Here is a 15,414-nt window from a genome sequence, read left to right as displayed (position 1 = left end):
AAATTTCTATTTTTCTCACTACCGACGCCTCCCGCATAGGATGGGGAACGCACATTGGCGACAAGGTGACACAAGGGCTATGGTCCCCTGCGGAACAGACACTGCACATAAACATACTAGAGCTCAGAGCAGTGTTCAATGTCTGCAAACATTTTTGAGGTTACCTGCACGGCAAAGTAGTCGGGATCAATACCGACAATACCTCCACTATGTTTTACATCAATCGACAAGGAAGCATGATCCCGTGCGCTATGTGCGGAAGCAGTCCGATTGTGGAACTGGTGCATCGCCAACCCCATAACGTTGAAAACCTCGTACTTGCCGGGCGCTCACAACGCGAAAGCAGATCAGCTGAGCAGGTGCTTCGCACTCATGCACAAATGGCAGATCCACTCCGATCTGCTACGGTGCGTTTTTCGTACATGGGGGTTTCCCCAGATCGATCTGTTTGCCACCCAGTACAACAAGAAGTGCCCCCAGTACTGCTCCAGGGCAGGAGTGGGACGGGGGTCCCTGGGGGACGCATTCATGATTTCAAGGAGGGGCCCTCTACTTTACGCGTTTGCCCCCACAGTGCTTATCCACAAGGTTCTGCAGAAAGCCAGAAGGGACAGAGCTTGCATGATACTCATAGTCCCAACTTGGGATCGGCAGCAATGGTTTCCCTTGCTTCTCCGCGTGTCGGACCGCCCACCGCTTCCTCTACCGGTGGCGCCGGACTTACTCACGCAGGCTCAGGGGTCCATAGTGCACCCGCACCCTCAGGGTCTGCGTCCGCAAGCATGGTTAATCCATGGCTCAGCTCCTTAGAGAGCATGTGTATGGAGGGAGTACAACAAGTCCTGGAATGTAACTGAAGGACCTCCACCAGGAGGACTTACAAGCAGAAATGGACTCGATTTACAGCCTGGTGTCCCGCCAAGCAGTTAGCTCCCCTTGATGTTCCTATACCTGTAATACAAGAATACTTGTTGGACCTCCAAAGAGGCGGGCTTTCTCTATCCTCGCTAAAGGTCCACCTCGCTGCTATATCAGCCTTTCGGCATACAGAGGAAGGGCCCACTGTATTCGCCCATCCTATCGTCACAAGGTCCTTGAAGGGGTTGGTAAACCTGTACCCCCCTCGGAAACCGCTTCCACCATCGTGGAGTCTGGACTTGGTGCTCAGCACGCTATCAGGTCCACCTTTCGAACCATTAGCCACAGTTCCCCTCCGTCTCCTTACGATGAAAACAACCTTCCTCCTTGCAATTACGTCAGCCCGTAGGGTGAGCGAGCTCGCAGCAGTGATGGCAACGCCGCCCTGCTCAGTATTCTCAAAGGGGGCGGTAACCTTAAGGTTGCACCCAGCCTTTGTTCCAAAAGTTTCTTCGGAGTTCCATCTTAACGAACAAATAGTTTTACCCTCGTTTTACCCGAAGCCTCACAGCTCCAGCAAGGAGGCACGCCTGCATTTCCTGGATGTGAGGAGGGCGTTGGCCTTCTACATAGACAGAACTAAGTCCTTCTGGAAAACGGACAGGCTTCTAGTCTCTCTCGCTCCCAGGTCAAAAGGAGAAGGTCTCTCTTCACAGAGAATCTCAAAGCACATTGTGTCCTGTATAAAAATGTGCTACGAGCTTCGAAAGACTCCTTTGCTGGCCCCGCCTAGGGCTCACTCCACCCGGGCGGTGGTGGCGTCAACAGCCTTCTTCAAGGGCATCACGTTAAAAGACATCTGTAGAGCGGCGATCTGGTCATCCTACGACACCTTCGCCAAGCATTATGCCCTACATCGGGTATTCGAAGAGGATACCCGTCTGTCGACAGCAGTCCTCTTGGGGGCAAGCTGCACATCAACCGATTACCCACCTCCTTACTTGGGTTACTGCTGGGTAGTCACCTATTGTGGAGCACCCACGGGGACCACTTGAAGAAGAAAGAGAAGTTACTCACCTGTAGTAATGATGGTTCTTCGAGATGGGTCCCCATGGGTGCTCCACCACCCGCCCATCCTCCCTGTTTCGGATCTCTGTCTGGTGTTTTTCAGGAGCATTCGAGGCGGTTGGTCAAGGAACTGGTGGGGACCGGATCGCGCACATGGCCGGGGGTGTGCGTGGAGCAGCGCGCGCTGGCGCATGAGAGATCCAGGAGAAACTGCTGGAAGAATTCCGATCTGCGGCGCCGGGTGAGCCCGACACCTATCGTGGAGCACCCACGGGGACACATCTTGAAGAACCATCGTTACTACAGGTGAGTAACTTCTCTTTTCCTGTCACTTCCTTCACTACTTCAGATGTAGTAGGATAGCATACATTGTCTGAACATTACAATGAAGAAATCAAGCAGGATAGTACAAGGCTCCATTAAACAGTATTAGGGCCAAACTGTGTTGAAACTATACTTTTAAACTATATATGCAGTCATAGGTGCCACTCCAGGGGGCTCCCCAGCCGAGACCCAGCTGGCTAATTGCTAAGGGAAACTTTCTGATAGCTGTGCATGCACACACGCCTAACTTGAATAGATATGAGCAACACATCTTGTACAACAAGTTACAATGGTTAGTACCCGTTTTTTTCCATCTCATTTTACACCAGCTTTTGGGCCCACAACAAGTTCTGATGTTCTGAAGTAAAGAGGGTGTAGGCTGAGCTTTTTGTAACATATGCATTAATTCTCTTACTGCTCTTGGATGAGTGGTATGTGCTGACTTAGAGTAGGTCTACACAGGAAAGTTGTTTCGAAATAAGTTACTATTTCAAAATAACTATCCTAGTGTCTACCCAGTGCAACTGCTATTTTGAAGTAATTTCAAAGTAGTGATTGGCTTATTTGATAAACCTCATACTACATGGAATAGTACCTCTTTCGAAATGTCTATTTCAAAATAGGTGCTATTAAGGTAGGCAGTATAGCCTATTTTGAAATAAACCATAGAGCCATTGGATGCACTATTTTGAAACAGGATCTATGTTTGTGGATGCTCTGTTTTGAAATAGCTAAGTGCTGGGAAAGAGCAGTAGCCCCTTCCCAGTGCAAGCTCAACTTCTAGGGACAGGATTTCACTCTGAATATGCTGGGTAAGGGGTCCTCCAGCTCACTTGCCTGCCGTCCCCGGAAGTTGATCCCAGGCTGCTGCAGCCAGGTGCTTTCTCAATAAGCCCGCAAGCCACGTTGCTTAGGCAGCGTTCCAGGCAGAATGTCAGGAAGAGTCCCTCGTCCTGCTCTTTCTCTTGTGGCTCTGGTCCCACCACTTCCTCTCCCCAGCTGGGTCAGCTGTTGGGAGCTTGACCTTTAATGACCCTCCAAGTCTACTCATTTCTGTCAGCAGGTGATTGTGATCTCAAAAGCGAGGGTGAATTGTAGGGTCCAGGTGCTAGATCTCAGGAGGGAAGTGTGTGATGGGCCATGAGTTGTGTCAGAGTAGGGAAAAGCATAACTACTCCTACTTCCTCGTTCCTGTAGTTTAAGGGCATTCCAGTACAGCGATGGTGGTTCCTGCTGGTTTGGCAGCAGGGTTAGTCTGACTTTAAAATATTTGTGATTATTATTTTGCCAGATTGTCAAAACTTTATCAGGAAAGAAAGCAAGAGGGGAAATAGTGATTTTAATTAAATTGTATCTCAGGTCAATCCAGGGCTCCCTCATGCTGGATTTTTCTTCAAACCACTGGCAAGTTCAACATCAAAAGCTTTATTTACAGTGTGCTTTCTAAGGCCTTGGCTACACGTACTGGGAGATCAGTCTCCCGGAGGTCAGTTTAGCAGATTTAGTAAAGACCCACTAAATCAACTGCAGATCATGCTCCTGTTGACTCGGTACTCCACCAGAGTAAGAAGAGTGAGGGGAGTCCATGTGAGAGTTTCTTTGGTTGACCCCTCCAACAGTGGGGATGCTGTGGTAGCTGGAAGTAAGTTATGTCTACACCAGCTGTGCTAGTCACAATGCTGGAGTCGCATACCTTACTTCAGCATTACCCTGAGTGTAGATCAGGCCTAAATATTTGTTCCCCACAGTAGAATTCCCCCTCCACTGCTGTCCACAGAGTCTTTTTACTTACTATCTAGGCATGGGATGAGTGATCTCACCTCTAAGGTCTTGGGCTTCTCTGGCCCTTCATTCTAGCCTAACCCATGCTATCTCTTGCTGTCAGTCTTTTAACTTTTTCAACTGATGAGCTCAATCACCCATCTTTAAATTGTTACCTTGTCCATTTACTGCATGTGGGAATGCATTCAAAGTGTACAGACTGAGCGACTCTTAGGCTGTTCACATTCACTCCCTGCATGAGGTGAAGAGAATTTCATTGGATAGAGAAAAGATACTTCAGCAGACTAAGGTTAGTCTCCTTATTCAGTATCAGAGGTCTGCTGCAAACAGCAGAGGTGTGAGATTCTTAAACAGAAGGTTGCAAGAATACTTTGTGATGTGAAGTGCTGGGCAACCTAAATCCTATTAGCTCTTCCTAAACTAAATATTCAGTTTTGAAGTTGATTTATCCGATTGAACAATGTACCCGGACAATATTGGTGAATCAGGAAGCGACATGGGGTAAAACTTCAAAGATTTGGTCACCTCCCTCTTTAAGATGGAACGTCCCATCTCCTCAGTGGGGGACGGGGGGGGGAATCTTTATACAATTGATGATGGTAGGCTGGCTGTAGAAAGAACTTGAAAGACAGAAAGAAATGGAAAAGCTTAGAGTAATAGTTTTATGTATGATAAAGGCGAGAAAACAAGACCACATTAGCTACAATATTCTGCTTTGTTGTAAGTAAACACTTTGCCCAACTTAAAACTTACAACAAACATTTGCAGTATTTTTAAATTAGTTTATTTTGTTTCATTGCATTTAAGATTTGTGTGGTGTTTGTTAGAATAACAGAGTAAATTTGAATTTGTCCAATATCCATAGAAAATTTCAGAAGTGGGATTCCTTGAGAGAATGTTAAATGGATTTTGACTTGCACATTATTGAAATTAAAATGAATGTCATTGTTAAGGCTGTTCACTTATTTTTAAAAAATTTGTAACAAATTCATGTTTCAGAAAGTTGCTGAACTTACTAGGCTAAATATTTCTATTTAAAGGCATGTTAAATAGACTTGGTAGTTGTCACGGATCTTTGGAGCAATTACACTTGCACAGTGCTAATTAAATCAGACCTGTCCAATGAGATTTGCAAAGGGGCATTGTGGTCGTCTTTTCAAGCTATGATGTCATGCCAAACAGTTCTGTCCTGAGACAGGTTGTATCAATGAGGGGTCAAAAGTTGTTAGTATACGTAAAAAACGTGGCTCATTGCAAAGTTGTTGCCCAAATCATTCCCCTCCTCCCCACCTGCATTTTCAATGCCTTCTGGTATTTCTCCAATCTTATTCTTAACTAATTTTATAAAAATGTTTTGAGATAAATTATGGATTGATAATTACTTATACTTCTCTGGTAAAATACATAAATCAAGGTGAGTTTTATTTTGTGTATCTATCTATATTCTTTTTGACATTATTAATTATTTCTAAGATCTCCTATGTTGGTTTTTTTTTCTTGTAACTGAAGTTTTCATTGCTGACATGCTATATTGATTCTTTATTTTTATGAAGAGACATTCTGCTAGCTTTCCTTAGACTGAGATTATTAGAAGAAAATTGCCTTCCTGAAGTTTAAATACCTCAGAAATAACCTAGCGTTTTTGCATTCAGTCCATTTATCCTCAGGGATTTGATCCACTTTAAAATTAAAATAGGGTTGAGGTTTAAAAGTAAATCATGGTTTTAAGAGATTGCATTCTTACAGGTACAGCTTTCTGAGATGCCCATCAGTCACTTTTTCTGTGTGGAAAGCAAAATCCTTAAACTATTTAAGAGAGTAATTACTTCAGAAGCAGTGTGAATGAAGAATATAGATGTATTATTCTTAAATCCACTTATAGGCCATAGCTACATTAGCCCTCGCCTTTTGAAAGGAGTAGGCAAATGAACCATGTCAGCAGATGCTAATGAGATGCTGCCATGAATATGCAGCACCTCATTAGCATAATGGCATCTACACACATTTCGAAAGTGCTGCTTTTGAAACGCACACTGCTCATGTAGATGGGGCCTTTCAAAAGGACCCCCTGGATATCAAAAGCCCCTTCTTCCCAAAACCAAATGGGAAGAAGGGGCTTTCGAAATCTGGGGGATCCTTTTGAAAGGCCCTGTCTACATGAGCAGCGTGTGTTTCGAAAGCGGCACTTTCTAAACGTGTGTGGATGCCATTATGCTAATGAGGTGCTGCATATTCATGGGAGCACCTCATCAGCATCTGTTGAAGTGGCTTATTAGCATACCCCATTCGAAAGGCAGGGGCTAGCGTATCCACAGCCATAGTAATATAAGGGACCTTTAAATATATAAACTGGGGTGGCTCAGTAGTTTGGAAGAGCATAATGTTCAGGGACCATCTACTCAGCCTGAAGGTGCTGGTGGTCATGATGAGAGATGCTCACAATTCATGGTGGAGTAATCTCTTCAGTGTCATACAGGTACCTTATTAGCTTTACTAGACCACTTTACTCTTATGCCTGCTTTTCATCCCCTACCCCCAAAGGAGGGGGAAAAAAGTTTCCCCAAACAAAAATGAACACAGATGCAATGTGGGTGAAGTAACATCTGTTACTGAACCAATTTGTTTGCTCACCTACCTTGTATCTGTAACATCCTGAGACCAACATTGCTACAACACTGCAAACAAACCTAAAAAGCAAAAATCTGCAACAAGACAGACAATATCCAAAACCAGGCCTGGACCAAAAGGCAGAAGTGCCCTGGTCATTGTTCCTTGAACAACCCACAATAGAGGAACTTAACGCCTATCATTTTACCCTGTGTCTGTGTGTATTTTGTAGTAAATTGGGAGGAGTTCTAGTGAAATTGTATGGGCTCTCATAATTTTAATACATAGGGCTTGTCTGCCAAGGGGGTTTAATAAATTTGTTAGTCTTTAAGGTACTACATAACTGCTAGATTTTTGTGAAGCGACAGAGTGTGGGATATTGAAGTTGCAACTGTGAGAAGTCCCAAATAAATAGAACACAGTGTTTTGAGGAAGTAAGAGCTAGCAATGACATGACCCAGGGCTATATTACCATTTTTGTGTTTTAGTTATAATTAATTGTTTTTGAGAATTGTGAATGTGTTATTAAAATGGTACCTAGATTGATAGTGTGGAAAGGACATTGTGAAGGTGGCAGAAATACAATTATGATAAAGGCAGATTTAATGTTTGCTAAGAGTATAATGGAGTAGAAAAGGAGTACTTCAGTAAACTTTAGGAAGAGCTCCCATGAACATTGAAAGTATACACTCATTCCTCGCTACACGAGAACAGTGGGTTCCCAACTTTCTGTTTGTAGGTGAAAACTCATAAGAGGGACACTAAATTACCATTAAAATACACGTAAAAGTCTCTGATTGGTTCCTAGTGCTCTTCATTTGGTGAAGGAGTGGCAGCATGTGGTGCTACTTTTGAAAGGTAAGTGAACCTTGGATTGGGGGTGGTTAGGGAGGGCTAAATGCTGCGGGCAGTTTAGGGCCATGAGTGGGAGGGAGGGTTAAAACCTGGTGGCAGATTGGGTCAGTGGGGGGACAGGTGGATGGGCGGGGGAGGTTCAGGCTGTGGCAGTTTGGGGTCTGCAGCGCTGGCGTGGGGGTTCAGACTGCTGCAGGTTGGATCTTTAGGGCCAGCAGGGCAGTTAAGTCTGTGGTGGTTTAGGGTCTGCAGGTCTGGTGGTGGGGGGTTCAGGCTGTGGCAGTTTGAGTGTGCAGGTGCGGGGTCAGGCTGTGGCAGTTTGGGGTATGCAGGGCCAGTAGTAGGGGGTTAAGGCTGTGGAGGTTTGTGGTCTGTGGGGCCGGCGGGGGGTTAAGGCTGTGGCGGTTTGGGTGTGCGGAGCTGGAGGGGGGTCAGGCTGTGGTAGGTTGGAGCCACGGGGAGGGGACAAGGCTCATATTAGTAGGGAGAGTTCACTCGTCCAGTGAACAAAGGTAAGTATACGTGTCCCTCATTTAAGTGAGTACTCATAAGTAAAGTACTCGTTTAACGAGGGATGAGTGTACTGTTCAGTTCCTGGACTATAAGGCTGTATTTCATATTGTTGTCAATGGAATCATCACCCACTGATACCATTTCATGTCTGATAGTGAATATAATAGTAACATTTGTGTAAGGAGTATTTGCATAGCTCCTTTGCTTAACTAATCGTTTTCTTTATTAGAACAGTTTGTGTGGATCATTCAAAGTGTTGCCAAGTGGTTGTCAAATACATTTTCTGTAATCTACTGAGAGGTTCAAACCGGAAAACTAAGTTGGCTTTTACAGCATCCTTATTTTTAACTGCTTAATATTAGTTGGGAACATTTCAACATAAAGATTATAAATAGAAAATCATATCAAGCACATTTTGGTTTTCAACAACCTAAATAAGAACGAAACAAAGGTTTAAAAACCATTAAGACTTCATGAATATTGCATGCACTATATACAGTATTCAGATAAATCCTGTTTTGCTTTATTTGTAAACAGTAAATTATTTAATTCACAACTCTTACTATTTAAGTTTAAAGAACCAATAATATGACCATTTGTGAGGGAAGGCACTGTGGTTGACCTTTTGAAGTATGTATGTGTTTGTTTGTGTTAATAAGTTGCTATATTAATTCTTTCTTTTCTTTCATTTTCTAGAGCCGCTGAAATCCTTTATTCTTTGGCTCTGATACAGTCTAAAAAATCTGATAAGATGAATACATTTCCTTCAATGAACCATTATAAATTGCTGACTGAAGCTAGAAGGAATTTAGGACTCTTTCAGCACCATGATGCCATCACAGGAACATCTAAAGATTGGGTAGTTGTGGATTATGGCACTAGGTAAGGTAATTTAATGAGCATATGAACTTATATATTTATACTTATTTTCTTCTCTGCTGTTGTGTGTTATGGGTATACTGATTTTAATAGAGCTACCACAATATATACACTAAGAAAATATTACTACTGTGTATTTTATGTATGATTTTGTATCTCAGCATATCTCAGTGTAGTAGGGAAGTTTTTTTTAGTGTACAATACAGTGTGCACAGAAATTGCAAATGAAGGTTGCAGATAAATCCTGCATCTTGTGCCTCAACAATAGGGTGGTCATTCAAAGCAAAACTAAGTACTGTTTAAATAAATCTCTGCTGTTAAGGCCTGATCAAGAAATATATATTGAGTAGGTATTTTGTGATGAGCTTTATCTTTCTCACTATATGTCTTTTGCCTGGAACATCTTATTGCAGATTGATTTTTGTCAAATTTTGAGGATAATTGGTTTCTTTACAAAATATTTTGATAGAATAATTTGTAATATTTTCTGAAGTAGTTAGAAGGTAGAGATGTTGCTTTTAACATATACTGCCCCACATGTATCGGAGGGGTAGCAGTGTTAGTCTGGATCCGTAACAGCAACAGAGGGTCCTGTGGCACCTTTAGACTAACAGAAAAGTTTTGAGCATGAGCTTTCATGAGCACAGACTCACTTCATTAGATGCTGGTCATGGGAATCTGCAGGGCCAGGTACAAATAAGCCAGAGCAAGGCTGGGGATAACAAGGTTAGCTCAGTCAGCAAGGGTGAGGCTTACTACCAGCAGCTGATCTGGAGGTGTGACCACCAAGGGAGGGAAAGCTGCTTTTGTATTTAGCCAGCCATTCACAGTCTTTGTTTAATCCTGAGCTGAGGGTGTCGAATTTGCAGATGAATTGTAGCTCAGAAATTTCTCTTTGGAGTCTGGTCCTGAAATTTCTTTGCTGTAGGATAGCTACTTTTAAGTCTGCTACTGTGTGTCCTGGGAGATTGAAGTGCTCTCCTACGGGTTTTTGTATATTGACATTTCTGATAGCTGATTTGTGTGCGTTTATTCTTTTCCATAGAGACTGTCCAGTTTGTCCGATGTATATAGCAGAGGGGCATTGCTGGCACATGATGGCATAAATTATACTGGTAGATGTGCAGCTGAATGAACCCACGATGGTGTGGCTGATCTGGTTAGGTCCTGTAATGGTGTTGCTGGTGTAGATATGTGGGCAGAGCTGTCAACGAGGTTTGTTGCATGGATGGGTCCCTGAGTGAGAGTGACTGTGGTGCGGTGTATAGTTGCTGGTTAGGATTTGCTTCAGGTTGTCTGTGGGCAAGGACTGGTCTGCCTCCCAAGGCCTCTGAAAGTGGGGGATCGTTGTCCAGGGTGGGTTGTAAATCCCTGATGATGCGCTGTAGAGGTTTTAACTGAGGACTGTAGGTGATGGCTAGTGGTGTTTCTGTTGGTTTCTCTCTTGGGCTTGTCCTGTAGTAAGAGGCTTCGTGGCACACGTCTGGCTCTGTTGATCTGTTTTTTCACTTCCTCAGGTGAGTATTGCAGTTTCAAGAATGCCTGGTAGAGATCCTGTAGGTGTTTGTCTCTGTCGGAGGGGTTGGAGCAAATGTGGTTATATCTTAGTGCTTGGCCGTAGACAATGGACCATGTCGTGTCTGGGATGGAAGCTGGAGGCATGAAGGTAGGCGTAGCGGTCAGTGGGTTTACGGTACAGGGTGGTATTGATGTGGCCATCGTGTATTAGCACTGTGGTGTCCAGAAAGTGGATCTCCTGTGTAGACTGCTCCAGGCTGAGGTTAATGTTGGGGTGAAAGCTGTTGAAGTCCCGGTGGAATTCCTCCAGAGTCTCCTTCCCATGGGTCCAGATGATGAAGATGTCATCAATGTAGCGTAAGTAGAGATGGGGTTTAGTGGACGAGAGCTAAGGAAGCACTGTTCCAGGTCAGCCATGAAAATATTGGCATATTGAGGGGCCATGCGGGTACCCATAGCTGTGCTGCTGATTTGAAGGTATATATTGTCGCCAAATTTGAAATAGTTGTGTGTGAGGATAAAGTTACAGAGCTCAGTCATCACGTTTGTCTGGAGCGTTAGAGACTTTTTCAGCTTCTGCAGACTTTTCCCAAGTTGTCACTTCCTGGGATGATAAATTTGGAAGTTCTTCAGTGCAAAGAAGAGGACTATCACAAAAGTTCTTAAAAATAATTCTAGTGTCATATTTGTATCTATGCCATTCAGCATTCCCTCTGCTTTACAGCAGTAGCAAAGATATCTAACCTAATACAAGTCAGGCTAAACAATTAATAGTCACATCAAAATATTCCAGAGCCCAAGTACATGGGGTGCCTTAGGACAAGACTGAGTAGTCATCTGATAAGGACAAGCCATCACTTCTTCATTTAAAAAAAAATTGAGGCCTAATTATAAATACATCATTTATACCAAGCTTTCTAGTAGAAAGGCCAAGTGCAGGAAGATAGTCAGGAGACCTGATGGGGCAAGTTTCAAAGTGACTGTACTGAGACACTTCCCTCATGTTGAAGTAAAACAAATCTCCTTCATCTCCCCCACCATCCTTGAAAAAACAATTATTACCACATGATCAAAAACAGGACTCCTTTTGGGAGGACCTCTGGGGTTGGTGAAGGTTTCAGTTCTTCCAACAAGTGGGTGAAGAAAAGCATGAAAAGGGTTATTTGATAGCATTATAAAGCAGAAACAGATTTTAATTCTGCTCTCCGGAATTAATGAACTGGCACAAACAAAAGGTGAAATAAGCCGTACGCCTACTTTCATATGGCTTTTAAACCAGCCCACAGGAGGTTTCTCAGGTTCACCTTTGGTCAAGACCATTATCAGAACTGAGTACTTCCACTTGGCCTATTATCCACACTCAAAAGTGTTCCCCAAAATACTGTGTGGGGTAGCAATCCATCTTCATATTAAGAATCATAGTTTACCTGTATCTGGACAACTGCCTACCTCTTCGTCTAGGAAAATAATTAAAAGAAATATTGTTATCTTGGCTTAGGGATTGGGGAAACAAGCTGTAATAATATATCCTGTCTTCTCAGTTTAAGAATAAGATCACACTGAGACTATACGCAGAGTAGCCTCGACCTTCCATATAAACCAGCTTCATTCGAATTCCCAGCTTCTTCCCAAAGCCTCATTATGACAACAGAGAAACAATATTGCATATACGCAGTATCAGGAGAGCTTTGGGATTCTATTTGGATAGAACCAAACACATTAGGAAATCTCCTAAACCAATGGTTTTCAACATTTTTTCATGTTCATACCTAAAAAAATTTAGAATAAAACATTGGACCCCTTTGATATTATGACACATAGCCTGCAGATCCCCAAGTGGTTTACAGTCTGCAGGTTGAAAAGCACTATCTTAAACTATTTCTCTCAATTGTTCAGTGATCAAAGGGATCTGCAACATCAAATCAGAGACTCTAAATGGGTAATACTTAAATGCATTAACCATTGTTATGCCCACAATGTACAGTCCCCATCTGAAGTTCAAATTCATGAGATCTGTTTCTACCTCTGTAGCATGTATTAGAAGTGTTCCCATTTCAGAAATATGCAGGGCAGAAAATTGAGCATCTGCCTAGATGTTTTCAGACCATTATTCAGTTATCTGATGCCATGTTTGATTCTAGAGTGGGGTGCCCAACAGGCGGCCTGTGAGCCAGAATCCGGCCTGCAGAGCCCTTTTATCCAGCATTCAGGACCAGCTGCTATGGCGGCACTGGCTTCCACAGGGCCGGCTGCTGAGGTGGGACGGACTGCTGCACAGCCCTGGTGGCTGGGACATGCAGCCACTGCCAGCCCTGAGGGCAGAGCCCCAGCTGGGGCTAGGGTCTGGCTGCCAGAGTAGTTTGTGGAGGGGGGATTGGCAGGGGCAGGGCTGTGAGGGGCTTAAGGCTGGGGGGTGGCAGTCGTTTTGGGCTGCGTTAGGGTCTTAGGCTGGGGGATGCAGAGGCTGTTAAGGTTGGGGGTGGGTAGGGGACAGTTTGGGGCTGTCGAAGGTTTAAGGCTGAGGGTGGGGGGTGGTTTGGGGCTGTGGGGAGTTTGGTGCAGGGGGAAGTTTGGTACTTCAAAGAGTTTAAACGGGGTGTGCGTGTGATGTGCAGCTATTTTGTGTTCGGCCTCCTGGAACACACAAAAAATTGCAGTGTGGCCCCTATTTAAAAAAGAAATACCCCAGCTCTAGAGTATTAGAATCAATAGACAGTGGAGCACCTATAAGGACAGTGAAGCCAGGAAAAACCAGAAATAAACTTTTTTAGGTAGCATCATTCACAAGATTGGAGATTGTTTGGTATGGAGCCCAGGATAGAAAGCACAAGTGCTGTACTGAAAACGAAAAAAGACAAAAACTTTTATGCAGCATTGGACTCCAGTGTGATTAGCAGAAACATTACACAGACTTCTGCTTATACAGACCTTAAGAAACCCCTTTTATGGAGCAGAGTTCTGGAGAAATAATATCCAGTGCAAACTGAAACCAAATTTCAGTGGTGGTATCTGCATAGACTACCCAAAGTAAAATGAACTGATTATATAAAGGAATTAAATAGGTCTTAGAATGGGAACACAGCAAGTAGTACATAAGGAAGTAGGATATATTTGGGACATCTTTTAAGAATGCTAAGTGATAAGCTATGTAAACTATCATTCCTTTGGTGATTCTCAAGCAAAAGACAGAGAAGTTGACACAGAGATGCACTCTGTAGCACAATAATGGCTGACGCAGGATTATTGCAGCTAAATATGAAAGTGCTAGAAAAAGAGCCCAGGGTAGGAATGATTGGGGCCCTTTGCCTTTTTCTGCATGTTTCTGATAAAATTGCAAAGATGGTGGTGATTTTGGGTGCCCAAACTGAGACGGGGTAAATAGGGATCTGTTTTTCAGGAGACTAGAGCTTAGTACTCTCTCAAAATTAGTGTGTTTTAAAGGTATCTCAAGTTGAGCATCCAAAATAATTATTCAGGAAATTTCAGAATTAAAAATTAATAGTTAATATTTCTTTATCCTTTTTTTTTTCAAGGGTCTAATAATGTTTTTTATAAATGTATCTCAAAACTATTAACAATTGAAAATCCTGTTGACAGGCTTTTCCACTCATTAATGAATTTGAAGAGGGTGATCATTGACTCTGCTCACATACTTATCCTAAAAGACAAAGATACCTATATCTACAACCCATCAACTCCATTCCTTAAGGTGGTGAGTTGTCATTCTTTCTTCTTTGTATGTTTTGAAAGTTGTGAATAATCTTTAAGACCCAGTGTGAATGTTGCAGAGAAGTTCAACTGAAGATGACTTCTGCTTCGTTAATTTTCAGTGTAACGTTGTTCCCTTCTTACTGAACAGCTCTGGTCTTTGTGTATAAGTAGAATTATTTTTTGTTGTTAGCTTTGTAGAACTTACATAGTTGAAAGTGAGTGAAATGGACTCTGTTACATGTTGCATATCATCAACATATTTTATTATCAAATTTATTTACATCTGATGCTTGTGAAAATAGATGATAGTGAGGTAGCACAAATGTAACTGTGGGTGTAACTTGATCTGCAAGTCATAATTACATATAATAATGCAAGAGGAAGAAAGGTCTTGAATCTGAGTCCAGATTGGATTTTATGGAACTGGAACATAGAACAGACATTTTTATTTGTGTATTGGCAAATTTGATACAGGAATCCATTAGAAACAACACAAAATTCATAAAGGCTATTTTTGAAGAGTCCCTTTCCAGAAGAGAAACACATTAAAGCAGAACAGTTAGTTTAAATAAAGTAAGTATTGTAATTCTTAGCCAGTTTGTCTTTTAACAATTATATTACATATCGCAAATGTTTTGTCACTGTTCAAAATATTTTAAAATTGCAGGTTAAACATTGTAAGTCAGGAAGTAACATCGTTAAAGGTGGATACATCTTAACTCTGTTTTGCACTAAGTGTTGCATAGCATGCTCATCTGACACTTCAGTAATTTAATGTAGTACATTAGAGTTTCTACAGACTGCAAGATGTGTAAATAATACCTTGAAATATTGTTTCATTTATACGTACATAGTTACATTGTGTCACATCTTTAATTACTTTGACTTTTAAGGCATATTCATTTGGTCAGCCTCTATGTTGTCACAGATTTAATCAAGAGCACCTTCATTACAAACCTGTGAGAGAGATCCTGTTTCTGGATCCCTGTGGGTATGTCTGCAGTACTCGTTTAAGGCCCATGTCAAGTGACTCAAGCTGGGAAGGCTTGGCGTGCGGGGCTATGAAAATTTCAGTATAGGTATCTAGGCTCTGGCTGCATCTAGGTGACTTCTCCTTTAATAAACCAGCTTTCGTGGTTGAGGCAGTCCTGTCAAGGTCAATTAAACCAATGGCTTCTGCACCTAAACCGTAGGACGGTAGTTCCTGAGAGAGTAAAGCTCCATCAATCGAAAACTAATTTTAACATACAGAAAGAGTTTGTAAACCACACCATGTATGATGATGATTAGAATGCCCAG

The 15,414-nt window shown here is 42.6% G+C and overlaps 1 protein-coding gene across 1 annotated transcript in view; it reads left to right on the top strand.

Annotated features, from left to right (window-relative positions):
• Nucleotides 1-15,414, top strand: part of MAN2A1 (mannosidase alpha class 2A member 1) — a 183,694-nt gene that overhangs the window by 82,124 nt on the left and 86,156 nt on the right. The window contains exons 10-11 of the mRNA XM_074995242.1: nt 8,704-8,889; nt 14,002-14,116. Of these exons, the coding sequence (XP_074851343.1) occupies nt 8,704-8,889; nt 14,002-14,116 (301 nt within the window). The remainder of the gene's footprint in view (nt 1-8,703; nt 8,890-14,001; nt 14,117-15,414) is intronic.

This window comes from Carettochelys insculpta, chromosome 5, assembly GCF_033958435.1.
Source record: "Carettochelys insculpta isolate YL-2023 chromosome 5, ASM3395843v1, whole genome shotgun sequence".
NCBI lineage: Eukaryota > Metazoa > Chordata > Testudines > Carettochelyidae > Carettochelys > Carettochelys insculpta.
The sequence above is the reverse complement of the archived record's forward strand: the minus strand, read 5'-3'. Positions and strand labels throughout refer to the sequence as shown.